Source organism: Rhinatrema bivittatum, chromosome 14 (assembly GCF_901001135.1).
Source record: "Rhinatrema bivittatum chromosome 14, aRhiBiv1.1, whole genome shotgun sequence".
In the NCBI taxonomy this organism is placed as follows: Eukaryota; Metazoa; Chordata; class Amphibia; order Gymnophiona; family Rhinatrematidae; genus Rhinatrema; species Rhinatrema bivittatum.
Window position 1 is genome coordinate 45,338,764 of NC_042628.1, and position 17,467 is coordinate 45,356,230.

The 17,467-nt window shown below is 48.5% G+C and overlaps 1 protein-coding gene across 5 annotated transcripts in view; it reads right to left on the reverse strand.

The window, feature by feature from the left end:
- Positions 1 to 371: 371 nt before the first annotated feature.
- TFAP4 (transcription factor AP-4) overlaps positions 372 to 17,467 on the reverse strand; it is a 57,843-nt gene continuing 40,747 nt past the window's right edge. For all 5 annotated transcript variants that reach the window (XM_029576765.1, XM_029576767.1, XM_029576768.1 and 2 more), the window contains 2 exons: positions 13,193 to 13,363; positions 372 to 1,288 (listed from right to left, as the gene is read on the reverse strand). In XM_029576765.1, coding sequence (XP_029432625.1) covers positions 1,091 to 1,288; positions 13,193 to 13,363 — 369 coding nt within the window. In that variant the 3' untranslated portion in view covers positions 372 to 1,090. The remainder of the gene's footprint in view (positions 1,289 to 13,192; positions 13,364 to 17,467) is intronic.

A 17,467-nucleotide genomic window follows, 5' to 3' on the forward strand; every position in this document is an offset into this window, starting at 1 on the left:
ATGTGCAAGCAAAGCCTGCAAATGCATTCCCCCACCCCCAGAGGCCGAAATCACTCCTCTCTCATCAGCTGAGCAATAGGACACTTACTAGGCAGGCTTGAAAAAGTGCTTTTCCCTTTCTCCAGGGATTATGAGTTTAAATCAGAACCAGAGCCTGCCCAGCTTCCCCCCATCATGGTCCTTCATCTGCACCTGCCAGAGCTACGTCCTTAAGCCCTCTCAACCAGAGCCCCTTCTTCACCAAGGTTAGGTCAAAGTCATCCTAAACCAATCCTTCTCCCAGAGGAAGAGGGTTTAGGCTTCACGCTGGAATCCCTGCAATACCAGCTCTGACACCCTCCCCCTCCAATTCACAGCAGCGACTCAGATTCTAAAAAACAAAGTACAAACTTTATTCTGTTTCTTTACAAAGGCACACGCCTTGCAGGGGTTTTTTTCTGTCACTTTCTTAACAAAATATAATAGCTTCTCAATAAACACACAACCTCAAATTGTAAAAAATAACAAAAACGAAGAAAAAAAAACAAAGTAAAAAACAAAAAACAAAACATGAAACCCAAACAAACAAAACACAACTGATACAGAAGCAAGTTGTAGATGGAGGGCGAGAGGAGCCTGCGCTGTAGGGACTGAAGCTCACACAGCACCAGGCTACACCCAAGAGAAATAAAGAGAGGAAGGCTCTGGGGTGGATAGGCAAGGACTCAGAATGGGGCAAGACCTTGTACCTTCCCCCACCCCCATGAAAATTAAAAAAAAAAAAAAAATTTAGAAGTTTAAGTGCTTAAAAGGAAAAGAGAGAATTTCTAGTGGGTGTTCCATTTCATGGTTTGGAAAGATTTTTCTTGATTTTAAATTTTCCCAAAGCGCTGGTAGCCGCAGCTGTGTGACATGTCTTGGCAACGGCCCCCTCCCCCTCGTGTGAGATTTGGGGTATGAATGCCTTTGTTTGTTTGCTTCCTTATGAATTACAGTAATCGTGAGGTCATAAAAGAGACCCAAAAATTCAGACTGTATTTTGTAAAAATTCTCTGCATCTGTTCTGCAGATGCCCACTCCCCTCCCTCTGTGCTAGCAGGGGGCTCCAACGTCAGGGTAGCTCCGGCCCCTGCGGCGTCTCCTCCCGGCTCTGCTCCATGGCATCGCTATCCTCCGACGCCAGGTCCGAGGCGGTATCCGAGTCGCTGGCTTCCAGGCACGCCCGGGCTGGATTCACAATGACCGCCCGCCGTTTGTCTTCCTCCAGCTGCAGTTGGCTCTCCTGTGTGCCCTCGATGTGCTGAATTGCCTGGGGAGAGAAGAGAAAAGGTCAGAACATGAGATGATAAAACAGCAGCCCCTACACCTTGCTCCCTCCCTGCGACTGTGGTGTTTTGCACGTATGCACGCCTTTCAAAACCTCCTCTGTGCACCAAGATGCACGACTCGTTTGTAATTTTTATTTATTTGTTGGTTTTTATATGCCGGTGTTTGATCTGGAATATATCACATCGGTTTACATTGTAACTTGGCTTTAGGAAGGGGGGGGGGCCTTCCTATTTACATTATAACTTCGAGAATGCTTCTTATTTAACATTTTAAATTCAAATTCAATAATTCAATAACAATCGGAAACGAGAACAATATGTCTTCAACGTATAGTATGATATCACATGATTAATTCTAACAGTAGCTTTAGCAGCAACGGTAACAAACGGGAACAAGGTTAAGTCCAACAGGTTGTGTTGTGTCTTGGAATACAACAGCATAAATAATGTTATCTACAATGGTTGAGATATAGCTAAGATGGGTTACAGCGAAGCGTTCTATAGGGGTATTTTATAGAATAAAAACATAAATAATGTAGCTTACAGTGGCTCAGCCATGAATCCAATGAGTGTCCGTGAAGCGGAGGTAACTGTTTTTGGGGCCTGGTAAGGGTGGTATGGAGCGTATCAGGATTTGGCGAAGATTAGTAAAGATGTCAGTAGCTTGGATTAGAGGTGAATATAATGAGAAGACGTGATCAAGAGATAAACATAGCGGGCAGTTTCAGCGGGGAAGAGGTTGTGTGCTTTCGGCGTATGTGATGTATGAGAGGGGGCGCCTTGTAGGAGGTGAGGAGGGAGGAGCTGGGGGGGGGGGGGGGGGAGCTTCCCCTGCCATAGCACTAGCATTGTTTGCCACATATCAGCCCCGTTATTTTATAGGAATTCAAAATATCTTTTCAGAACTGGTTTCAGACACATTTACAGCACGAATTCCTCATTATAAAATGACAGTTTTCTAAGCCATGTACACAGGTAAACGGTGAATTATGCAGATAAACGCAGCTACAAGTGGGGGGGGGGACGACTTTTAAACTGCCAATTTAGAGGAGGCGTTGCCGGAGGAGCTGTTCTGGGCGGGATCGGGAAATGACAGGCAAGGATTTCAATTTTCAAATGTGTGTGCTGTTTTCCATGGAAAATCTACCCGCACAGAAAACCGGTGCAAAAGCCCCCACAGCAACGTGAAAGTATTGCTCATGCTTTCTCTGCAAATCCTGCAGGGGGGGGGGGGGGGAAGAAATGCCCACGGACTTAACCCAAAAGTGGGCAGTCTACAAATTGCCCCCTTAAATGGCCCAGAAAGCAATAGTATAGACTAGAGAGACATTGCCTCGCATTTTACACATTGTGCTGTCTATAAAGATACAAATCTAAATGCATTAAATAGGAACTTGTTTCACTCTACTTTCATCATGTCAGAACAATTATTAAAATATTGTACAAGTAATTACAGGCAACTGGACAAATGCAGAAGGATGACGAACGCAGCCAAGGTAGTGCTCTTCCAACAGGATGGGAACGGCCCTCATGAGCTCACGGCTAAGGAACCGCTCTGGACTGATGCCTTCTCGCTTTGATTATTTTTTTTTTCACTCTTTTTCTGATAAAATTGCAAATGTTTATGCGAGATTTCCTACTGGTACCAACGCGTAGAAATAAAGTGGAACCAAGTCAACCTTGAGACAGTGCAAGAAATAAATTCAGACTACTGCAGCAATGAATGTGTCACCCTGCCCTTTAAATCTTTGCACCATGGTATGTCTGAGGGCTGGCAGAGACGATACTAGCCAGCTTGTCTCAGTCTCTCTCCAGCAGAAGGAAGCTCGTGCACCACTGGCTTAAAAAAAGCCTCTGTATGACCTTTGTTAATCAACTCTCCCTTGGCTCGGCTAATGTTGCTAATTATCGCCCTATTTCCTCTCTGCCCTTCCTGATGAAGGTTATTGAATCAACTTGTATTGAAGCAAATAAATGAGTATTCCATTTTTCTGCTTGATTATACGGAAATCGTTTTAATACAGAAACCCTGCTATTATCTAGTATTGATACATTCAGACGAGGGTTTGATTGTGGCTAGAACTATGGATTAGTTCTGCTAGATCTATCTGCTGCATTCAATATTCGCAATCATCAGATCCTAATTTCTCATCTTAGGGCGTGTGGAACATCGGGTGCCATTCTAAACTGGTTTGCATCTTACCTTGCCGACACATCCCAACAATTTATACAGCTATATCTACCTGGCATCTCATTTCCACTAATGTTCCCCAAGGGTCAACCCTGCCAGCTACTTCATTTAAGATATATATATAGGGCTCCAATTTGTAAGTTACTTGCTAGCCTCAGTGCAGGGTATGAACTGTATGCCAACGATGTGCAGCTTTCAGCTGTCAAGCAATGGCTTCTTCACAACAAGCTTGCCTTGAACTTACACGTGAGCCAAGTCATGCATCCTTAGATCCTTATCTGAAAATATTAGTTATGACATTCAGTTTTCAGGATTGTCAAATACCCATTGTGTCGTATGTTAAGAGAGTCTTGAGCTCACCTTAGATTCACACCTGTCAATATGCGATGAGTTAAATCTGTTAAGGCCGGATTTTTAAAATTACAGTTAATGTGCAGACACAAGCCTCTGCTAGACAGTCACATTTTGAACAGTACTGCAAGTTCCACTGTTCTCCAGCTTTGACTACTGCAATTTGGCTTACATTAGGATTATTCAAAATTCAGCTGCCCAGATAAAAAAAAAAAAGTTGAGACACTAGATTACGTGGTCTTCACTGGCTACCAGGTGAAAGGTGAATTAAATATAAAGTGGCAACTGAAACCCACAAACTTCTCAGCAATATCGTCGTCCCAGGGATTAATACCATATTGCGTATTTGCAATCCATCACGCATGCTCAGGTCAGCCCAAGGTGGTCTTTTAGATGTTCCATCAATGTGTTTAGTAAGCCTTCCTGATACCAAAGAGAGGGTATTTTCAGTAGCAGGTCTAACGTTTCAGAATGGATCACAGACTAGTTACGTTGAATCTATACGCAGACTTTTTGGAAGAAGTTTCAGTAGATATTTGCTTTAACTTGGCATGCGGTTGGCTGGCCATTTGAGGACATTCATTTTCTTCTTGCCAAGCCACTCCAATGTTACTTAAGCTTTGTGTTAAGGTCATTTTCCTGCTGAAGGGTGAAAAGAACATAAGAAATTGGCATGCTGGGTCAGACCAAGGGTCCATCAAGCCCAGCATCCTGTTTCCAACAGAGGCCAAACCAGGCCACAAGAACCTGGCAATTACCCAAACACTAAGAAGATCCCATGCTACTGATGCAATTAATTCTATAACATATACCAATACAAGGGATGCTTGTGTCCTGGTATTACTTATGTACGGTGGCTATTGTTCAAGGACAGCCAATTTTATGGGTGTCCTTCTTTTTAGCCCTGTCTATTAATCTTTATTATCCAAAATTCAATGTAGATTTTCTATTTTGTCTTTTACTTTTTTATCTAAAAAGATCCCCTTATCTCCCCGTTTTATGAGGCGACCCGCTACTTGTTTGTCAAATCTTATCAGGACATCCGTCTCAATTGCTTCTCGCGGGGATCGCGTCTGCCTGCCCGACATGGGCCATGTTTCGGCACTCTTGTGCCTGCTTCAGGGGCTACGGGGGGGGGGTTGTGCTGTGTCCTAAACAGGTACTCGATATCTGTTAGTTCTCCAGTGTCATGTTGATAATGTTCCTACTCGTGCCTTCTGTAGGAACATTATCAACATGACACTGGAGAACTAACAGATATCAAGTACCTGTTTAGGACACAGCACAACCCCCCCCCGTAGCCCCTGAAGCAGGCACAAGAGTGCCGAAACATGGCCCATGTCGGGCAGGCAGACGCGATCCCCGCGAGAAGCAATTGAGACGGATGTCCTGATAAGATTTGACAAACAAGTAGCGGGTCGCCTCATAAAACGGGGAGATAAGGGGATCTTTTTAGATAAAAAAGTAAAAGACAAAATAGAAAATCTACATTGAATTTTGGATAATAAAGATTAATAGACGGGGCTAAAAAGAAGGACACCCATAAAATTGGCTGTCCTTGAACAATAGCCACCGTACATAAGTAATACCAGGACACAAGCATCCCTTGTATTGGTATATATTATAGAATTATTATTATTGAAGGGAAGAGGTTGGTTGATGAACTGATGCAATTAATAGCAGTGGCTATTCTCTAAGTAAACTTGATTAATAGCCGTTAATGGACTTCTCCTCCAAGAACTTATCCAAACCTTTTTTGAACCCAGCTACACTAACTGCACTAACCACATCCTTTGGCAACAAATTCCAGAGCTTAATTGTGCGTTGAGTGAAAAAGAATTTTCTCCGATTAGTCTTAAATGTGCTACTTGCTAACTTCATGGAGTGCCCCCTAGTCCTTCTATTATCTGAAAGTGTAAATAAATGATTCACATATACTCGTTCAAGACCTCTCTCCTCAGTCCTGGATCTATGGCAAACCAGGACACACTTTCTTCTAGGGTCTACCTGTACAGTGTATAGCAGGCATTCCTGTGGCCAGGTCTGGGTAAGGGCATCGATCCCTTGGGATTCTGGTTCTCATCTGCGACTGAAGAAGTTGGGAACTTGGGCGTTGGACCAGGTTGCCAGGAGATCCATGGCTGGGGTTCCCCAGCGGTTTACTAAGAACTGGAAGGCTGTGGTCGACAGCTTCCATTCCCCTGGGTCTAGACTTTCTCTGCTGAGGTAGTCCGCAGTGACGTTGTCTTTTCCCGCGATGTGGGCGGCTGAGATCCCTTGTAGGTTTGCTTCCGCCCACGCCATTAGAGGATCTATTTCCAAGGACACCTGTTGGCTTCTGGTTCCTCCCTGGCAGTTTATGTAGGCAACTGTTGTGGCGTTGTCTGACATGACTGACAGATTTGCCCCGGAGTCTGTGACTGAACCGTATGCAGGCTAGTCTGACCGCCCAGGCTTCCAGTCTGATGATGTTCCATCCAGACTCTCTTGTCCCATTGCCCCTGAGCCGTCAGTTCCTGGCAGTGGGCTCCTCACCCTCGTAGGCTTGCGTCCGTGGTGAGCAAGATCCAGGTTGGTGGGGATAGCCTTACTCCCTTACTCAGATGGTCTTCTTGTAGCCACCATTGGAGCTGGTTCCGCACCTCCTCCGGGAGCTGCAGGCGAACAGAGTAGTCCTGGAACATCGGGTTCCACCGTGACAGTAGGAAGCGCTGTAGCGATCATATGTGAGCTCTTGCCCATGGGACCACTTCCAGGGTTGATGTCATGAGGCAGAGGACTTGGAGGTAGTCCCATACCTTGGGGCGAAGACTTGTTAGCAGGTTTCGCAATTGGTTCGTCAATTTTCTTCTCCTCGCAGGGGGAAGAATGACCTTGTCTTGTCTGGTGTCTAACCGGACTCCCAGGTATTCTAGGGATTGGGAGGGCTGTAGGCAGCTCTTGTTTGTATTGACAATCCACCCGAGGTTCTCCAGTAGAGCCTTGACTGGTGGTCGCCTGATGACTTTCCTCTGGGGACTTTACCCTGATCAGCCAATAGTCCAGATATTGGTGTACGAGGATTCCCTCTTTCCTCAGTGTCGCTGCTACTACCACCATAATTTTGGTGAACATCCAAGGGGCTGTGGCAAGCCCAAAGGGTAGCGCTCGGAACTGGTAGTGGTGGTCCAGGATCGCGAAGCGCAGGAAGCACTGATGCTCGTGATGGACCAGGATGTGCAGATATGCTTCTGATAGGTCCAAGGATGTAAGGAATTCTCCCAGCTGTATCGCCCTTATGACCAAGCGCAGGGTTTCCATGCAGAAGTGTGGTACCCTCAGGTATCTGTTGACAGACTTGAGGTCCAGGATGGGCCGGAATGTTGCCTCTTTCTTGGGAATGATAAAATAGACAGAATAGTGTCCAGTATTTCGGCATTATGGCCTTTAGGGCGAGTAATTTGGCCAGTATGGTTTCCACTGCCGTCCTCTTGGAGGGTGCGCGGCAAGGAGATTTCATGAACTTGTCCGGAGGGATGTTGTGGAAGTCCAGATAGTATCCCTCTCGAATGATGGTCAGGACCCACTTGTCCGCTGTTATCTCGACCCATCTTTGGTAGAATAGGGCAAGCCTGCCCCCTATGGCTTCTTCCTGTGGATGGGTCGGCTGATTCTCATTGTGGGGTGCAGCTGGGGCCTGTGCCAGAGCCGGCTCCCCTCTTGTGTTTGTTCTGAAAGGACTGGCCCCTGCCTGCCTGAAACGCTGTGATCCTCTGCGCCTAGGTAATCGGGGAGAGGGGCGTTGGCTTCTTTTGTTCTTGTCCTCCGGTAGCCAAGGTACTGGCGATTCGCCCTATTTGTCGGCTAACTTCTCCAGTTCGCTTCCGAACAGGAGGGCTCCTTTAAAGGGCATTCTCGTGAGTATCGTCTTGGAGGTTGCGTCGGCTGATCAACTTCGGAGCCAGAGTTGCTTTCTGGCTGCCACTACGGATGAGACGCCCCTGGCTGAGGTGCGCACCAGGTCAGAGGTCGCATCCGTGAGGAAGGATACCGCTGGTTCTAGTGCTTCGCCAGGCATGGCGGCGTTCCTGGTCATGGATAAGCAGGCGTGTGTTACCACGGCACAGCAGGCAGCAATCTGTAGTGACATTGCTGATACATCGAATGACTGTTTAAGGATGGATTCCAGACATCTGTCCTGGGCATCCTTGAGTGCCGCTCCTCCCTCAACTGGGATGGTAGTGCACTTTGTGACCGCGCAGACCATGGCGTCCACTTTGGGGAACACTAGTAGATCTTTGGCTGAGGGTTCCAGGGCCCACCCCCCTTTGAAACTGGCCTCCGGGGAATCCCATTCCAAGTTGATCAGCTGTTGTACGGCTTGCAGCAAGGGGAAATGGCAGGCGGCCTGATGAAGCCCTTCTAGGAGAGGTATCTCTTCTTTGGAGAAGAAACGCCTCATGGTTCGGTAAGGTTCCGTTCCTGGAGGTATTTCCCCTTCCTCCAGGGGGGCTTGATCCTCGTCCGAGGTGTCCGTGTCCCCTACAGTGAGGCTTTTGGCTGGGGGGAACACATCACTGGAAGGCCTGGAGGGCCCTGGGAGGCAAGGGTCCTTTGGTGGCGGATGTGTCTGGCGGTTGCATGTGGACAAAGGTGTGTAGACCCTTAAAGAATTCTACCCAGGAGAAGGATCCTGGGTCTAGATTAAAGGCCACTGCGTTCCCAAGGGATCCCGTTTGGGGGAGGGTCGTGCTGGGGATAGAGAGGTCCGGATTCCTGTACTGGCTGGGAAGGGTTCTCCCAGGGCCTCCTCGCACTAGACACAGAGCCGTGGCCTCCTCGTGCTGCGCTGCTCTTATGTGGCAGGCTAGGCAGAGGGCTTGTGCCTTGGTTTTCTTGGCCGGTGGTGCTATGGTTCTGTGCGCGTAGGTAGTTGAAACCCTGGTCTGTGCATTTAAATGTGCACGCTGGGAGGCTTAGCTATGCGCTCCGGGTGTGCCCAAGATGCGCGTATAGGCCGGGATGCTCACTCACTGAGATGCGCGCGCTGCTGTGCGCACAGCCTTAACTTGTACGCCCAGCACAGTTGTGCGCGTAGCTGTGCATACGGCACCTATGCGCGCGCCACTGTGCGCACAAGTAATTTGTGTGCCCAGCTCGACCCTGTGCGCACAATTCAGTTAGGCGGACAGAGCGGCAAAATGGCATCAGCAACCACACATGCAAGATGGTCTCCATGTGGGAGGAACCTCGTATCCGATCGGGGTCTAGCCCGGCCTGGTCTGATCAACCCGATGGTACAGACGCCGGCAGGCGATCTGTGCGGCTATCCGAGCCTCGGAGACCGGAGACTTAGAAAAAGTTTTCTACCTTACCTTGTCTCGGTGTTTCCCGGTTTCATTCCGGGTGGTCTCCGGCTGCTTGGTATTGCACCCGCTGCTTCTCAGCCACTCCCGTTGCTGGGGTCTAAGTCTACGCCGGGAACCGGCTGCCGGACCAAGGCCTACCTCTGAGGGATCTCGGAAATCACCTCAGGTAATCTCAACTGGGGGAGGGACCCTTAGGTATCACCGCAGGAGAGCGGGGCTCGTCTGGAGAGGTAAGATTTCTTCTTTGGTTTGAATACTCTAACGCTGAGCAAGCGTGTATAGAGTCCCGAACTGCTATGGAGACAAAAAATACTGAAGAGCGGCGCTTCCTGCACGGATAATTGTACTGGTGCTGACGTCAGATTGAAATCTGACTGTCTCCAACTGCTATCAGGAGCACACTATACCCATTGGTCCTGAATCCATCTGCTACACGCTAGGAAATAGCAGTTTTGCCAGCACTTAGCCAGATAAGTCGAAACTTATCCATCTATGTTGAAAATGCATGCCGCCTATCTGAAAGATACATGAGCATGTTGTAGGATAGATTTGCACATTACGCGTATTTCACATTGTGCACGTGTATTTGCATGCACGATATAAAATACATACGCGGGCCCCTAGACACGCATAATTGGGCGCTTGTGAAGCTTTTTTAAAGTTATCCTTCCTGTGTGGATAGCGGACCTCAAAACCCTATATATTTGTGGCTGTTAAGGAGTAGAGCTGCTTAGCCCTTAGCTTGTTAGGGCAAAAAGTGTTGCGGCTGGCCTTGAACCGGGATCCGCTCAGTTCAGGGCTGGTATGCTATGGATAGAGCCACAGAATGGCTCTGAGAAACTCAGATTTAGACTACTGGTGTATGGCCCTACCCTGGAGGATCCTGACTGGTCCTTAAAAGACATGCTGGGACTCCTTGAAAAGGTGTTCCTAGTATTTGGAGGGCTAAGAGGCGAGATGATGTGTGGGGTCCTGGTGGAAGACCCATGAGCTCATTTTAGTCCTGTATGCAGGGCCAGTGCAAGGGGATTAGGTGCCCTAGGCGAGCCTTCTCCCTTGCGCCCCCCCCCCCCCCCCCCCGGTCTTGGCCCCAACTCCTACATCGTTCTCGATCACGCCCACCAACTGTGTGGTTTTCTGGGTCGTGAGCAGGTTGGGCCCTGCTTGCAGCCCGCCAAATCTCCGCTCCTCTTTGCTGCCGCTTGCGGCCCCATATGGTTCACACCCAGTGGCGTACCAAGGGTCTCTGGTGGGTGCGCGCCCTTGAAGTGCACAAAGGGGTGCAACAGAGGAGCTTGCCCCTTTGTGCGCCCCCTTCGTGTGCACCTGAAGTGCTAGCCTGCTGTTCATCTACCATAATAACCTTTCCTATTAACTAAAACCATTCTAACAATGGAGCACAAACTTTATCAAACCTATACTTGGATAGGGCATCTACGGCGAACTAAGAAGGCAAATTCAAAAACAGAATCAAAAAAGTAATATAAAACAAATCTTCCCCATGACAATAACAACTCTCATATAGGGCTAATGCATTTGTGTGCCTCTCCAGCATCCCCCCCTTAATCCTTCTTGTACTAATGCTTAAGGTCACAGAAAATCAGTGGCATCTCTAGACAGAAGAATTTTTTTGAGGGGGGGGGGAGCCAAAATGACATTGCTTCATCACACCCACCTCTATAGCATGGATCCTGCTTTAAAATTGGTTACAAAAAAAAAAAAAAAAAAAAGTGTTAATAAAGAAGTCCAAAGGGTCTTCTGCATAATTTTAAAAAGCTGGCCAGTTTTGCACTATAAAATTATTTGATAGCCTCATTCAACTAATTCTATATGGCTATGAGAGTGAAGTCTGGAATATAAAGGAAGGGACAGAATGTCAATATAAATCCTGCACCTCCAGTTCTCTAACTCTGTGCTTCCACTGAAATTCCCCCAAACAATGGAGCTTGGATGTTTCCCTTACAGCTCATCATAGTAAAAGATATTTTCAAATTCTGGTGTCACCTCACAGTAACAGCAGCACAAACACCTTCCACTGCCAGGCACATTGTGAACTAACACAAAACCCCACAAAAAAGACACTGAAAATCTATACTGCAGTCCCATCGTAACGTAACAGTAATAACACCAAGGACTCAAACAACAATAACCCTACCTATGAAAAAGCAAGGGTAAATATTACACTGGGTCTTAGAATACCAATACACCACCTACTGAGGAAACAAAACAAACCCGATTGCTATAGATCCCTATACAGACACTACATGCTAGCAGAATCTCTCATCATGATCACACACACAGAGCAGAGACAGACTCTCACCAAATACAGAATACAAAATAAAGGAGCACAAATTAGACAAAAACTGAAATGGAAACTCCAAGAAGCCAGACTCTGTGTATTAACAATGGAAAAACAGAACCACCACTCCTCATAAAACAAATAAAATCAAGAAACATAAAGCATCAATTATAATAGTAACACCATAATAAAAGAATATTTTAAAACTACTGATAAATAGAATTTCTATTAATTAAAATCATATACATTTTTTTACAAATTTCCCAAACACCAATAAAATATTTCAAAACAGCACATATATCAAATTGCCCGATCGCTGTCCCAGGTTCTGTAACAGGGCCTGCTCCTGTAGGGGTGAGTGAGCCGGGCTCCCCGGTATCACCCCGATGCTGCTGATCACCGAAGGCAGAGTCCTCGAACCTTCCAAACAGTGGCCTCGACCAGGAGGGATGGTCCCCTCAGGACCTAGCAACCTCCTGGGAGACTAACAGAACCACAGTCCTTCCTCAGCTTCCATTCAAACTTTTTTTTTTTTTAATTAAATTAAAGGCACAGACTCTCAACCTGATAACTCCACTACCCTAATTGTCATCAGGTAATCAGCAGAGACCATGGGTTTTGCACCTCTGCCACCTGCTGGAGACAGAGTAAGACTGGGGTACCATGGGTGGCACCTCGCTATATATGGCAGGGTTGTTTTGAAAAAACTTCTCTGTCTCCACCTGCTGGAGGGGAGGCAAAACCCAGGTGTCTGGACTGATCTGGGTATGTACAGGAAATTCCTTTTATATTGTCTTTTTTTTCTATTTCTTTTTTCTACAGGCCCTCAGTCTCTCTCTCACCTCTGGGCCCCCTGTTCACGAGTCGCTACCGGGCCTCTTCCTCTTCTCGGGCCGCTGCGACTTGGGATTCACGGTGGCCCGCGGCGGCTGCTCCTCTTCTGCATGCGCTGATGCTGCTCCTCCTTCCTGCCCACGCGGCTCTGGCAAATGTTTTCTTCCGGGGTCGTGCGGGCAGGAAGGAGGAGGAGCACCTGCAGGTTTGAACACAACCTTTTTCTTCGGGCCGTGGTGTCGTGAGCTCCACCACGGCCCTGCCGATCTGCCTGCGTGCTATGTGTCGCTGCTCAGCCACCAGTGGGATGAGGGCCACCGGTGGCCGCATGAGCCTCCCTGCACCCGGGGGCACTGGCTCCCCTCAGGATACCACTGCTCGCGGCGCCCTAGTCCCAGACCTAGTGCTTCCACCGGCCCTGCCTGTAGGCACTGATGTGCACTGATGTTAAAAACCTGTAAGCAGAAGTGGTGTCAAGTATTGCTCGTGTTTGCCCATGGCATTACTGTGAAAACTGACCTGGATGGCATTTGTGGACTAGATGCAAGCTTCACCCTAACAGTGAGTATCGGCAACCTTGATTTTGTACCTGCAGTGCATCACAAGTCAGAAAATGCTTCTGTTATTGCCTTATCTGATAAACCAGCACCAAGACCCCATTCCCAGGGTGGTTTATACTGCAAGGGCTTCCAGCATGACAGAGCTACTGCATATTATCACCTACCAGGTACATCTCTGTGGAAAACACACACATCTCACTTTGGGCTCAGTGCACTCTTGCCCCTCTTCCTACATAAAGGCTGCCTGCGCAGTGCCCGGCCCAGCACACCGCCCCCAGCACACCGCAGGGGAACTTACTCACCTGCACAATGGTGTCCAGGTTCTGCCGAGACGTGGAGACTGTGTTGATGACGGAAGAAGGCCCCATGGTTACCACAGTAACATGATGAGAAGGGGGAGGTGGAAGAGCAGGAGCTGGTACTATCACAGTGGGGTGATGGGTTGGTGCTGGCGGCAGATGTGCAGACAGAAGCTGTTGGGGGTGGGGAGAAAAAAAAAACCAAAAACACAAGAATACACTGCTGTCACCTCAAAACTATTGTAGGGCAGAGAGCATTTGTTACCCCTATAAACTGCGCTGTGACATTTCTAGAAAAAAAAAATCAGGCAGAAGGCTGTGACTGTGCAGGAGAGCTTCTATTCCGTAGAAACATTCAGGAATCAGCTACACGAGTAAAGCAAGTCCAACACTGTGCCAGGAAGCACCTGGAGGAAGTGGTTATCAGCCGGCTCTGCCCACGGCAGACCTGCAGCCACAGGACCCAGGAGGCCTACACAGTGCCAGAGAAAGCAGCAGGATGTTAACAGCTGGGCTGTGTACTTTCATTAGGACAAGTTCTAAGGGGTCTGTCATCTTACAGGGCTCCGTTTTTGATTCAAAAGCATAAAAAAGGTGGGGGAAATAAGACAGGAAGAGACATTCCAAAATGTTTTTCCAAAAAAAAAAAAAAAAAAATGTAGTGACAAATTCTTACAGTGCCTACATAGTCACCAAAATACATTTCCTTAAGACTGCTGCAGACAAGGCACCGAGAGCCATCCACACCACTGCTGCTGCACTGGAGCCAGAGGTTCCACAGCTGGAAACATTGCAGGAATACTCAGCCCCTGCTACTTCATGGAAGATTCAGAGAATACAACCAGGGAAAGCTCCATTTTAGGCTGCACCGCCTTCACTCTCTCCCGGCTGAGGCCTCCCAGTGATGGGGGAAATCAGGATCAGTCCTGGCACACAAACATCCGACCTTTTCCCCTTCAGAAATGCAGTTGCACTGCTGGCATCTGGGGAAGCATTGGAACAAACTGCTCTTTATCATTTTAATGAAAGGCGTTTGGATACGGCGGCTTTTGGACAGACAACCGGCACTGCAGCTCTAGGAAAGGAGCCTGAAAGAATGACCCTTCATCGGACTGCTACCAGCAGCAGCAATGCTGCAGACCCAAAGAGCGCACACTGCAAGAACCATAGGCGATGGGGGGGAGAGAATCAGGGTTTCCATAGCAACCGTGGCAAACCCACAAATCTAGTTACGACTCATGGTCAAGCTTCAGTCTCTGGATAGCTCCAGGCTGCGGTGCAATGAAAAATCGGATCCAATTACCACCAGTGCATCAACTAAAATGTCGTCATCATCATATCTTCCTCCACATCAAAGCCTGAAGACTCCTAAAGCACGAGGGACCAGTGAATGGTGGTGCAAGGCAGCTACCATAGGACAGATCCCTCCTCAGGGAGCACACACTTTCACTAGTGTCTCAGGCTGTGCATGCCGAGATGATGGCCTTCAGGGGGGAGCCCTTTCACTGCTGCTCGACAAGGCTTGCGAGTCCCTCATTGGATCGCACACACCACAAAGCACAAAATGCAATTTACAGTACAGAGGCTGCCACAGGTTTAAATGCTGCATCTGCAAAATAAACACAGCCCCATGCCCTCACTGGCGAGGGATCTCCTGTATCAGTGTCAGGGTCTAGCTTAGCTACCTCACAACAGGGACACCTTTTCAGGGGCGTTTAATAAAGAAAACAAAGTCCAAGCAGAACATAGGATTCCTGACTTATAAACTGCAACAACAAACAAAATAGTCCGACAATGTGAATTCCTCTTAACTAGAATGTCAAAAGGAGGAGATCCAGCACAGTTCAGTGTTTTCCAGCGTGACCCTGTCCACTGGAAGTCCCTGCTGGCTAGCACTTAAAAACAGCTGCGCAGGTAGGGTGGATCTACCAGGTAGCCAATGACTACCTCTATTCGGTATAGCGCCACCCACCATACCTGAAAACTAGCATTGCTAGCTACTTTCACCATTCCCACAAATCGGAAAGCTCTCTGCCAGAGCGCCAGTCACATACCTCCAGGACCAAGGATCCAAAACCCTCCACGGACCTCACAATGAGAGTCTCCAAGGACAAGCAGGATGGTAGCCCTCACACATGGGTGACATCATCGGATGGAGCCCCGGTCCGGAACGTTGATCTCAAAGATTCTAGAACTTTTCAACATGCCCTACTGAGCACGTGCAGCTGTAGTTATCACTCTGCCCCCCTAGGCAGAGTCTCCCAGTCTCTTTTTTTTCTGTGGAGCCGTGTGTGTCACTGTATTCAGCTTTGCTCTCTCTTCACAGTTTTTGTAAGTAATTTTTACTAGAGCTGCAGCTGTTTTTCCTTTCCCTTATGGTATTTTCTTTTCCTCTCTTCTTTTCACTGTCTGCCAGCTACATGGCAGGCCTTAGTCACCATGCAGATGGCAGAGTCTAATACTATCCCTTATTAAATAAATACTGCACCTGCAGTATCTGTGTCCTCTTCTTGCTCTGTGTTTTTGTAACTTTGTCAGGTGCTGGCAGGACTGACTGAATGCAGTCCATGGGTGATCTGTGTAGGCCGCTGAGCCTGGGAACTCACCAAAGTTCTACCCAGGCAGGAGTTCCACATCATTTCACCGAACGATCGGCATCAATGGAGATTCAGTTAAGTTAAGAGATCAAGGACCACACCGATCCTGTGGTTGGAGAGCTCATCCTCCCCACATTCAAAGGAACTAGTCTCCACGGGCAGAAGCCCTGTAGCCTCCCATCCTGCTTGCCTGTAATGGCAGTGCAGTCTTCTTATGAGAAAGAGTGAGCAGGAGCCTGGGCAAGCAGCTTGCTGCTGCACCTTTCGTGCCTTGCCCAGTATCAGTTGCCCAGGCACATTTGTGACCAAAGCACTGATGATCTGACACATTGATGTCAGGCCCGTGTTGAGGACCAGGACTGCCGTTGAGCGCCATGATCACGACGCCATCAAGATATGTGACTACCCTCGATGCCGTAAGGGCCTTCTCTGCCATAGGCATCTGTGGGCACTGTAGAGTCCCGATGCACCGGAATCATCGAGCGCCTTGGATCTCAATGTGATGGAGTAACGGCACCGACCTCTATTGTCGGGGATCAGGACTGCCATCGATGCCCTTGATCCCATCAAGGTACATGGGTGGCTATCCTCGATGCCATTGCGGTGCAGAGCTGTCTTGATACCATCAATGCCCTCCAGATGCAGGTCTGCCATAGAGGCAATTGAGCGTGTTTGCCAGTGATGCCTTTCATTTCCACTCTCGACAATGTCTAGCACCATCAATGAGGCACTGGGATTGCCTTTGAGTACCCTGTCACCCTCAAGGCCATCAACTGCCAGGGATCCTGAGAGACCTCGAGTGCCACTGAAACCCTCAGGTGAAAGGAGTTTCGGCCTTGGATGAACTTGGGCCATCTAATCAAAGTTCTCTGGAGCACTGAGGAATCCCGGTGCAGTGGTCCGGTGTCCATGAGGCTCCTTTGCAGTGTCGAGATGGGGCACCGAGGGGCATCATGCTGTCTCATCACTGGCCTATGGCTATTGGGTACCATGGATGCCAATGATCTTGGGGGCCCTGAGCTGCTGGGATCGGAGGCATAAAAGGTCCTACCTGGCTTTGTGCATCATCAGTGCTAATGAGTGCTAGGGTTGCTGTCGCAGCTATTGTCAGCCATAGCTACTGGTGAGGGACGCCATTGAGCTTGCAGCATCAACGCCCTCAGACATATAGGTGAGCTGAGGCGAACCAGTTGATTATGCCGGTATTCAGTTCCTTTGGGCATGGATGAGGCGTGTCAGGGTCATTTTGGGGCTGCAAAGCTTCTGCCTGCAGGTGCCTCTGACATCCTTGGTACTGTTGCTTCATCGATGCCTTCGGGCACTGGGGCACCAAGGATGGCTCTATATACACTGAACTGGTCAAGACATAGTCAAGTGCCATCGAAGCCCTGGGTGCAGCATTGTTTGGTGTCATTGATGCGGTCTATTGTTGGTGAGCATGACAGTGCTATGGGCCCTATGGGCGCCGTCCAGTGGGCACCAGTGGATGTGGTCGGATGCCGCCAGATACTACCGCAGAGCACCATGGGCACAGTCTGTCACCATGGACTTTGCTGCTGCCGATCCATGAGAGAAACAGTGGTGAGGCATTCCCGACGCAATTTCAAGGGCTATGTTCAGCCTCTTGGAGCGTTATCAGGTACTGGGGATACCATGGAGACAGCATTATAGAACGCCACCA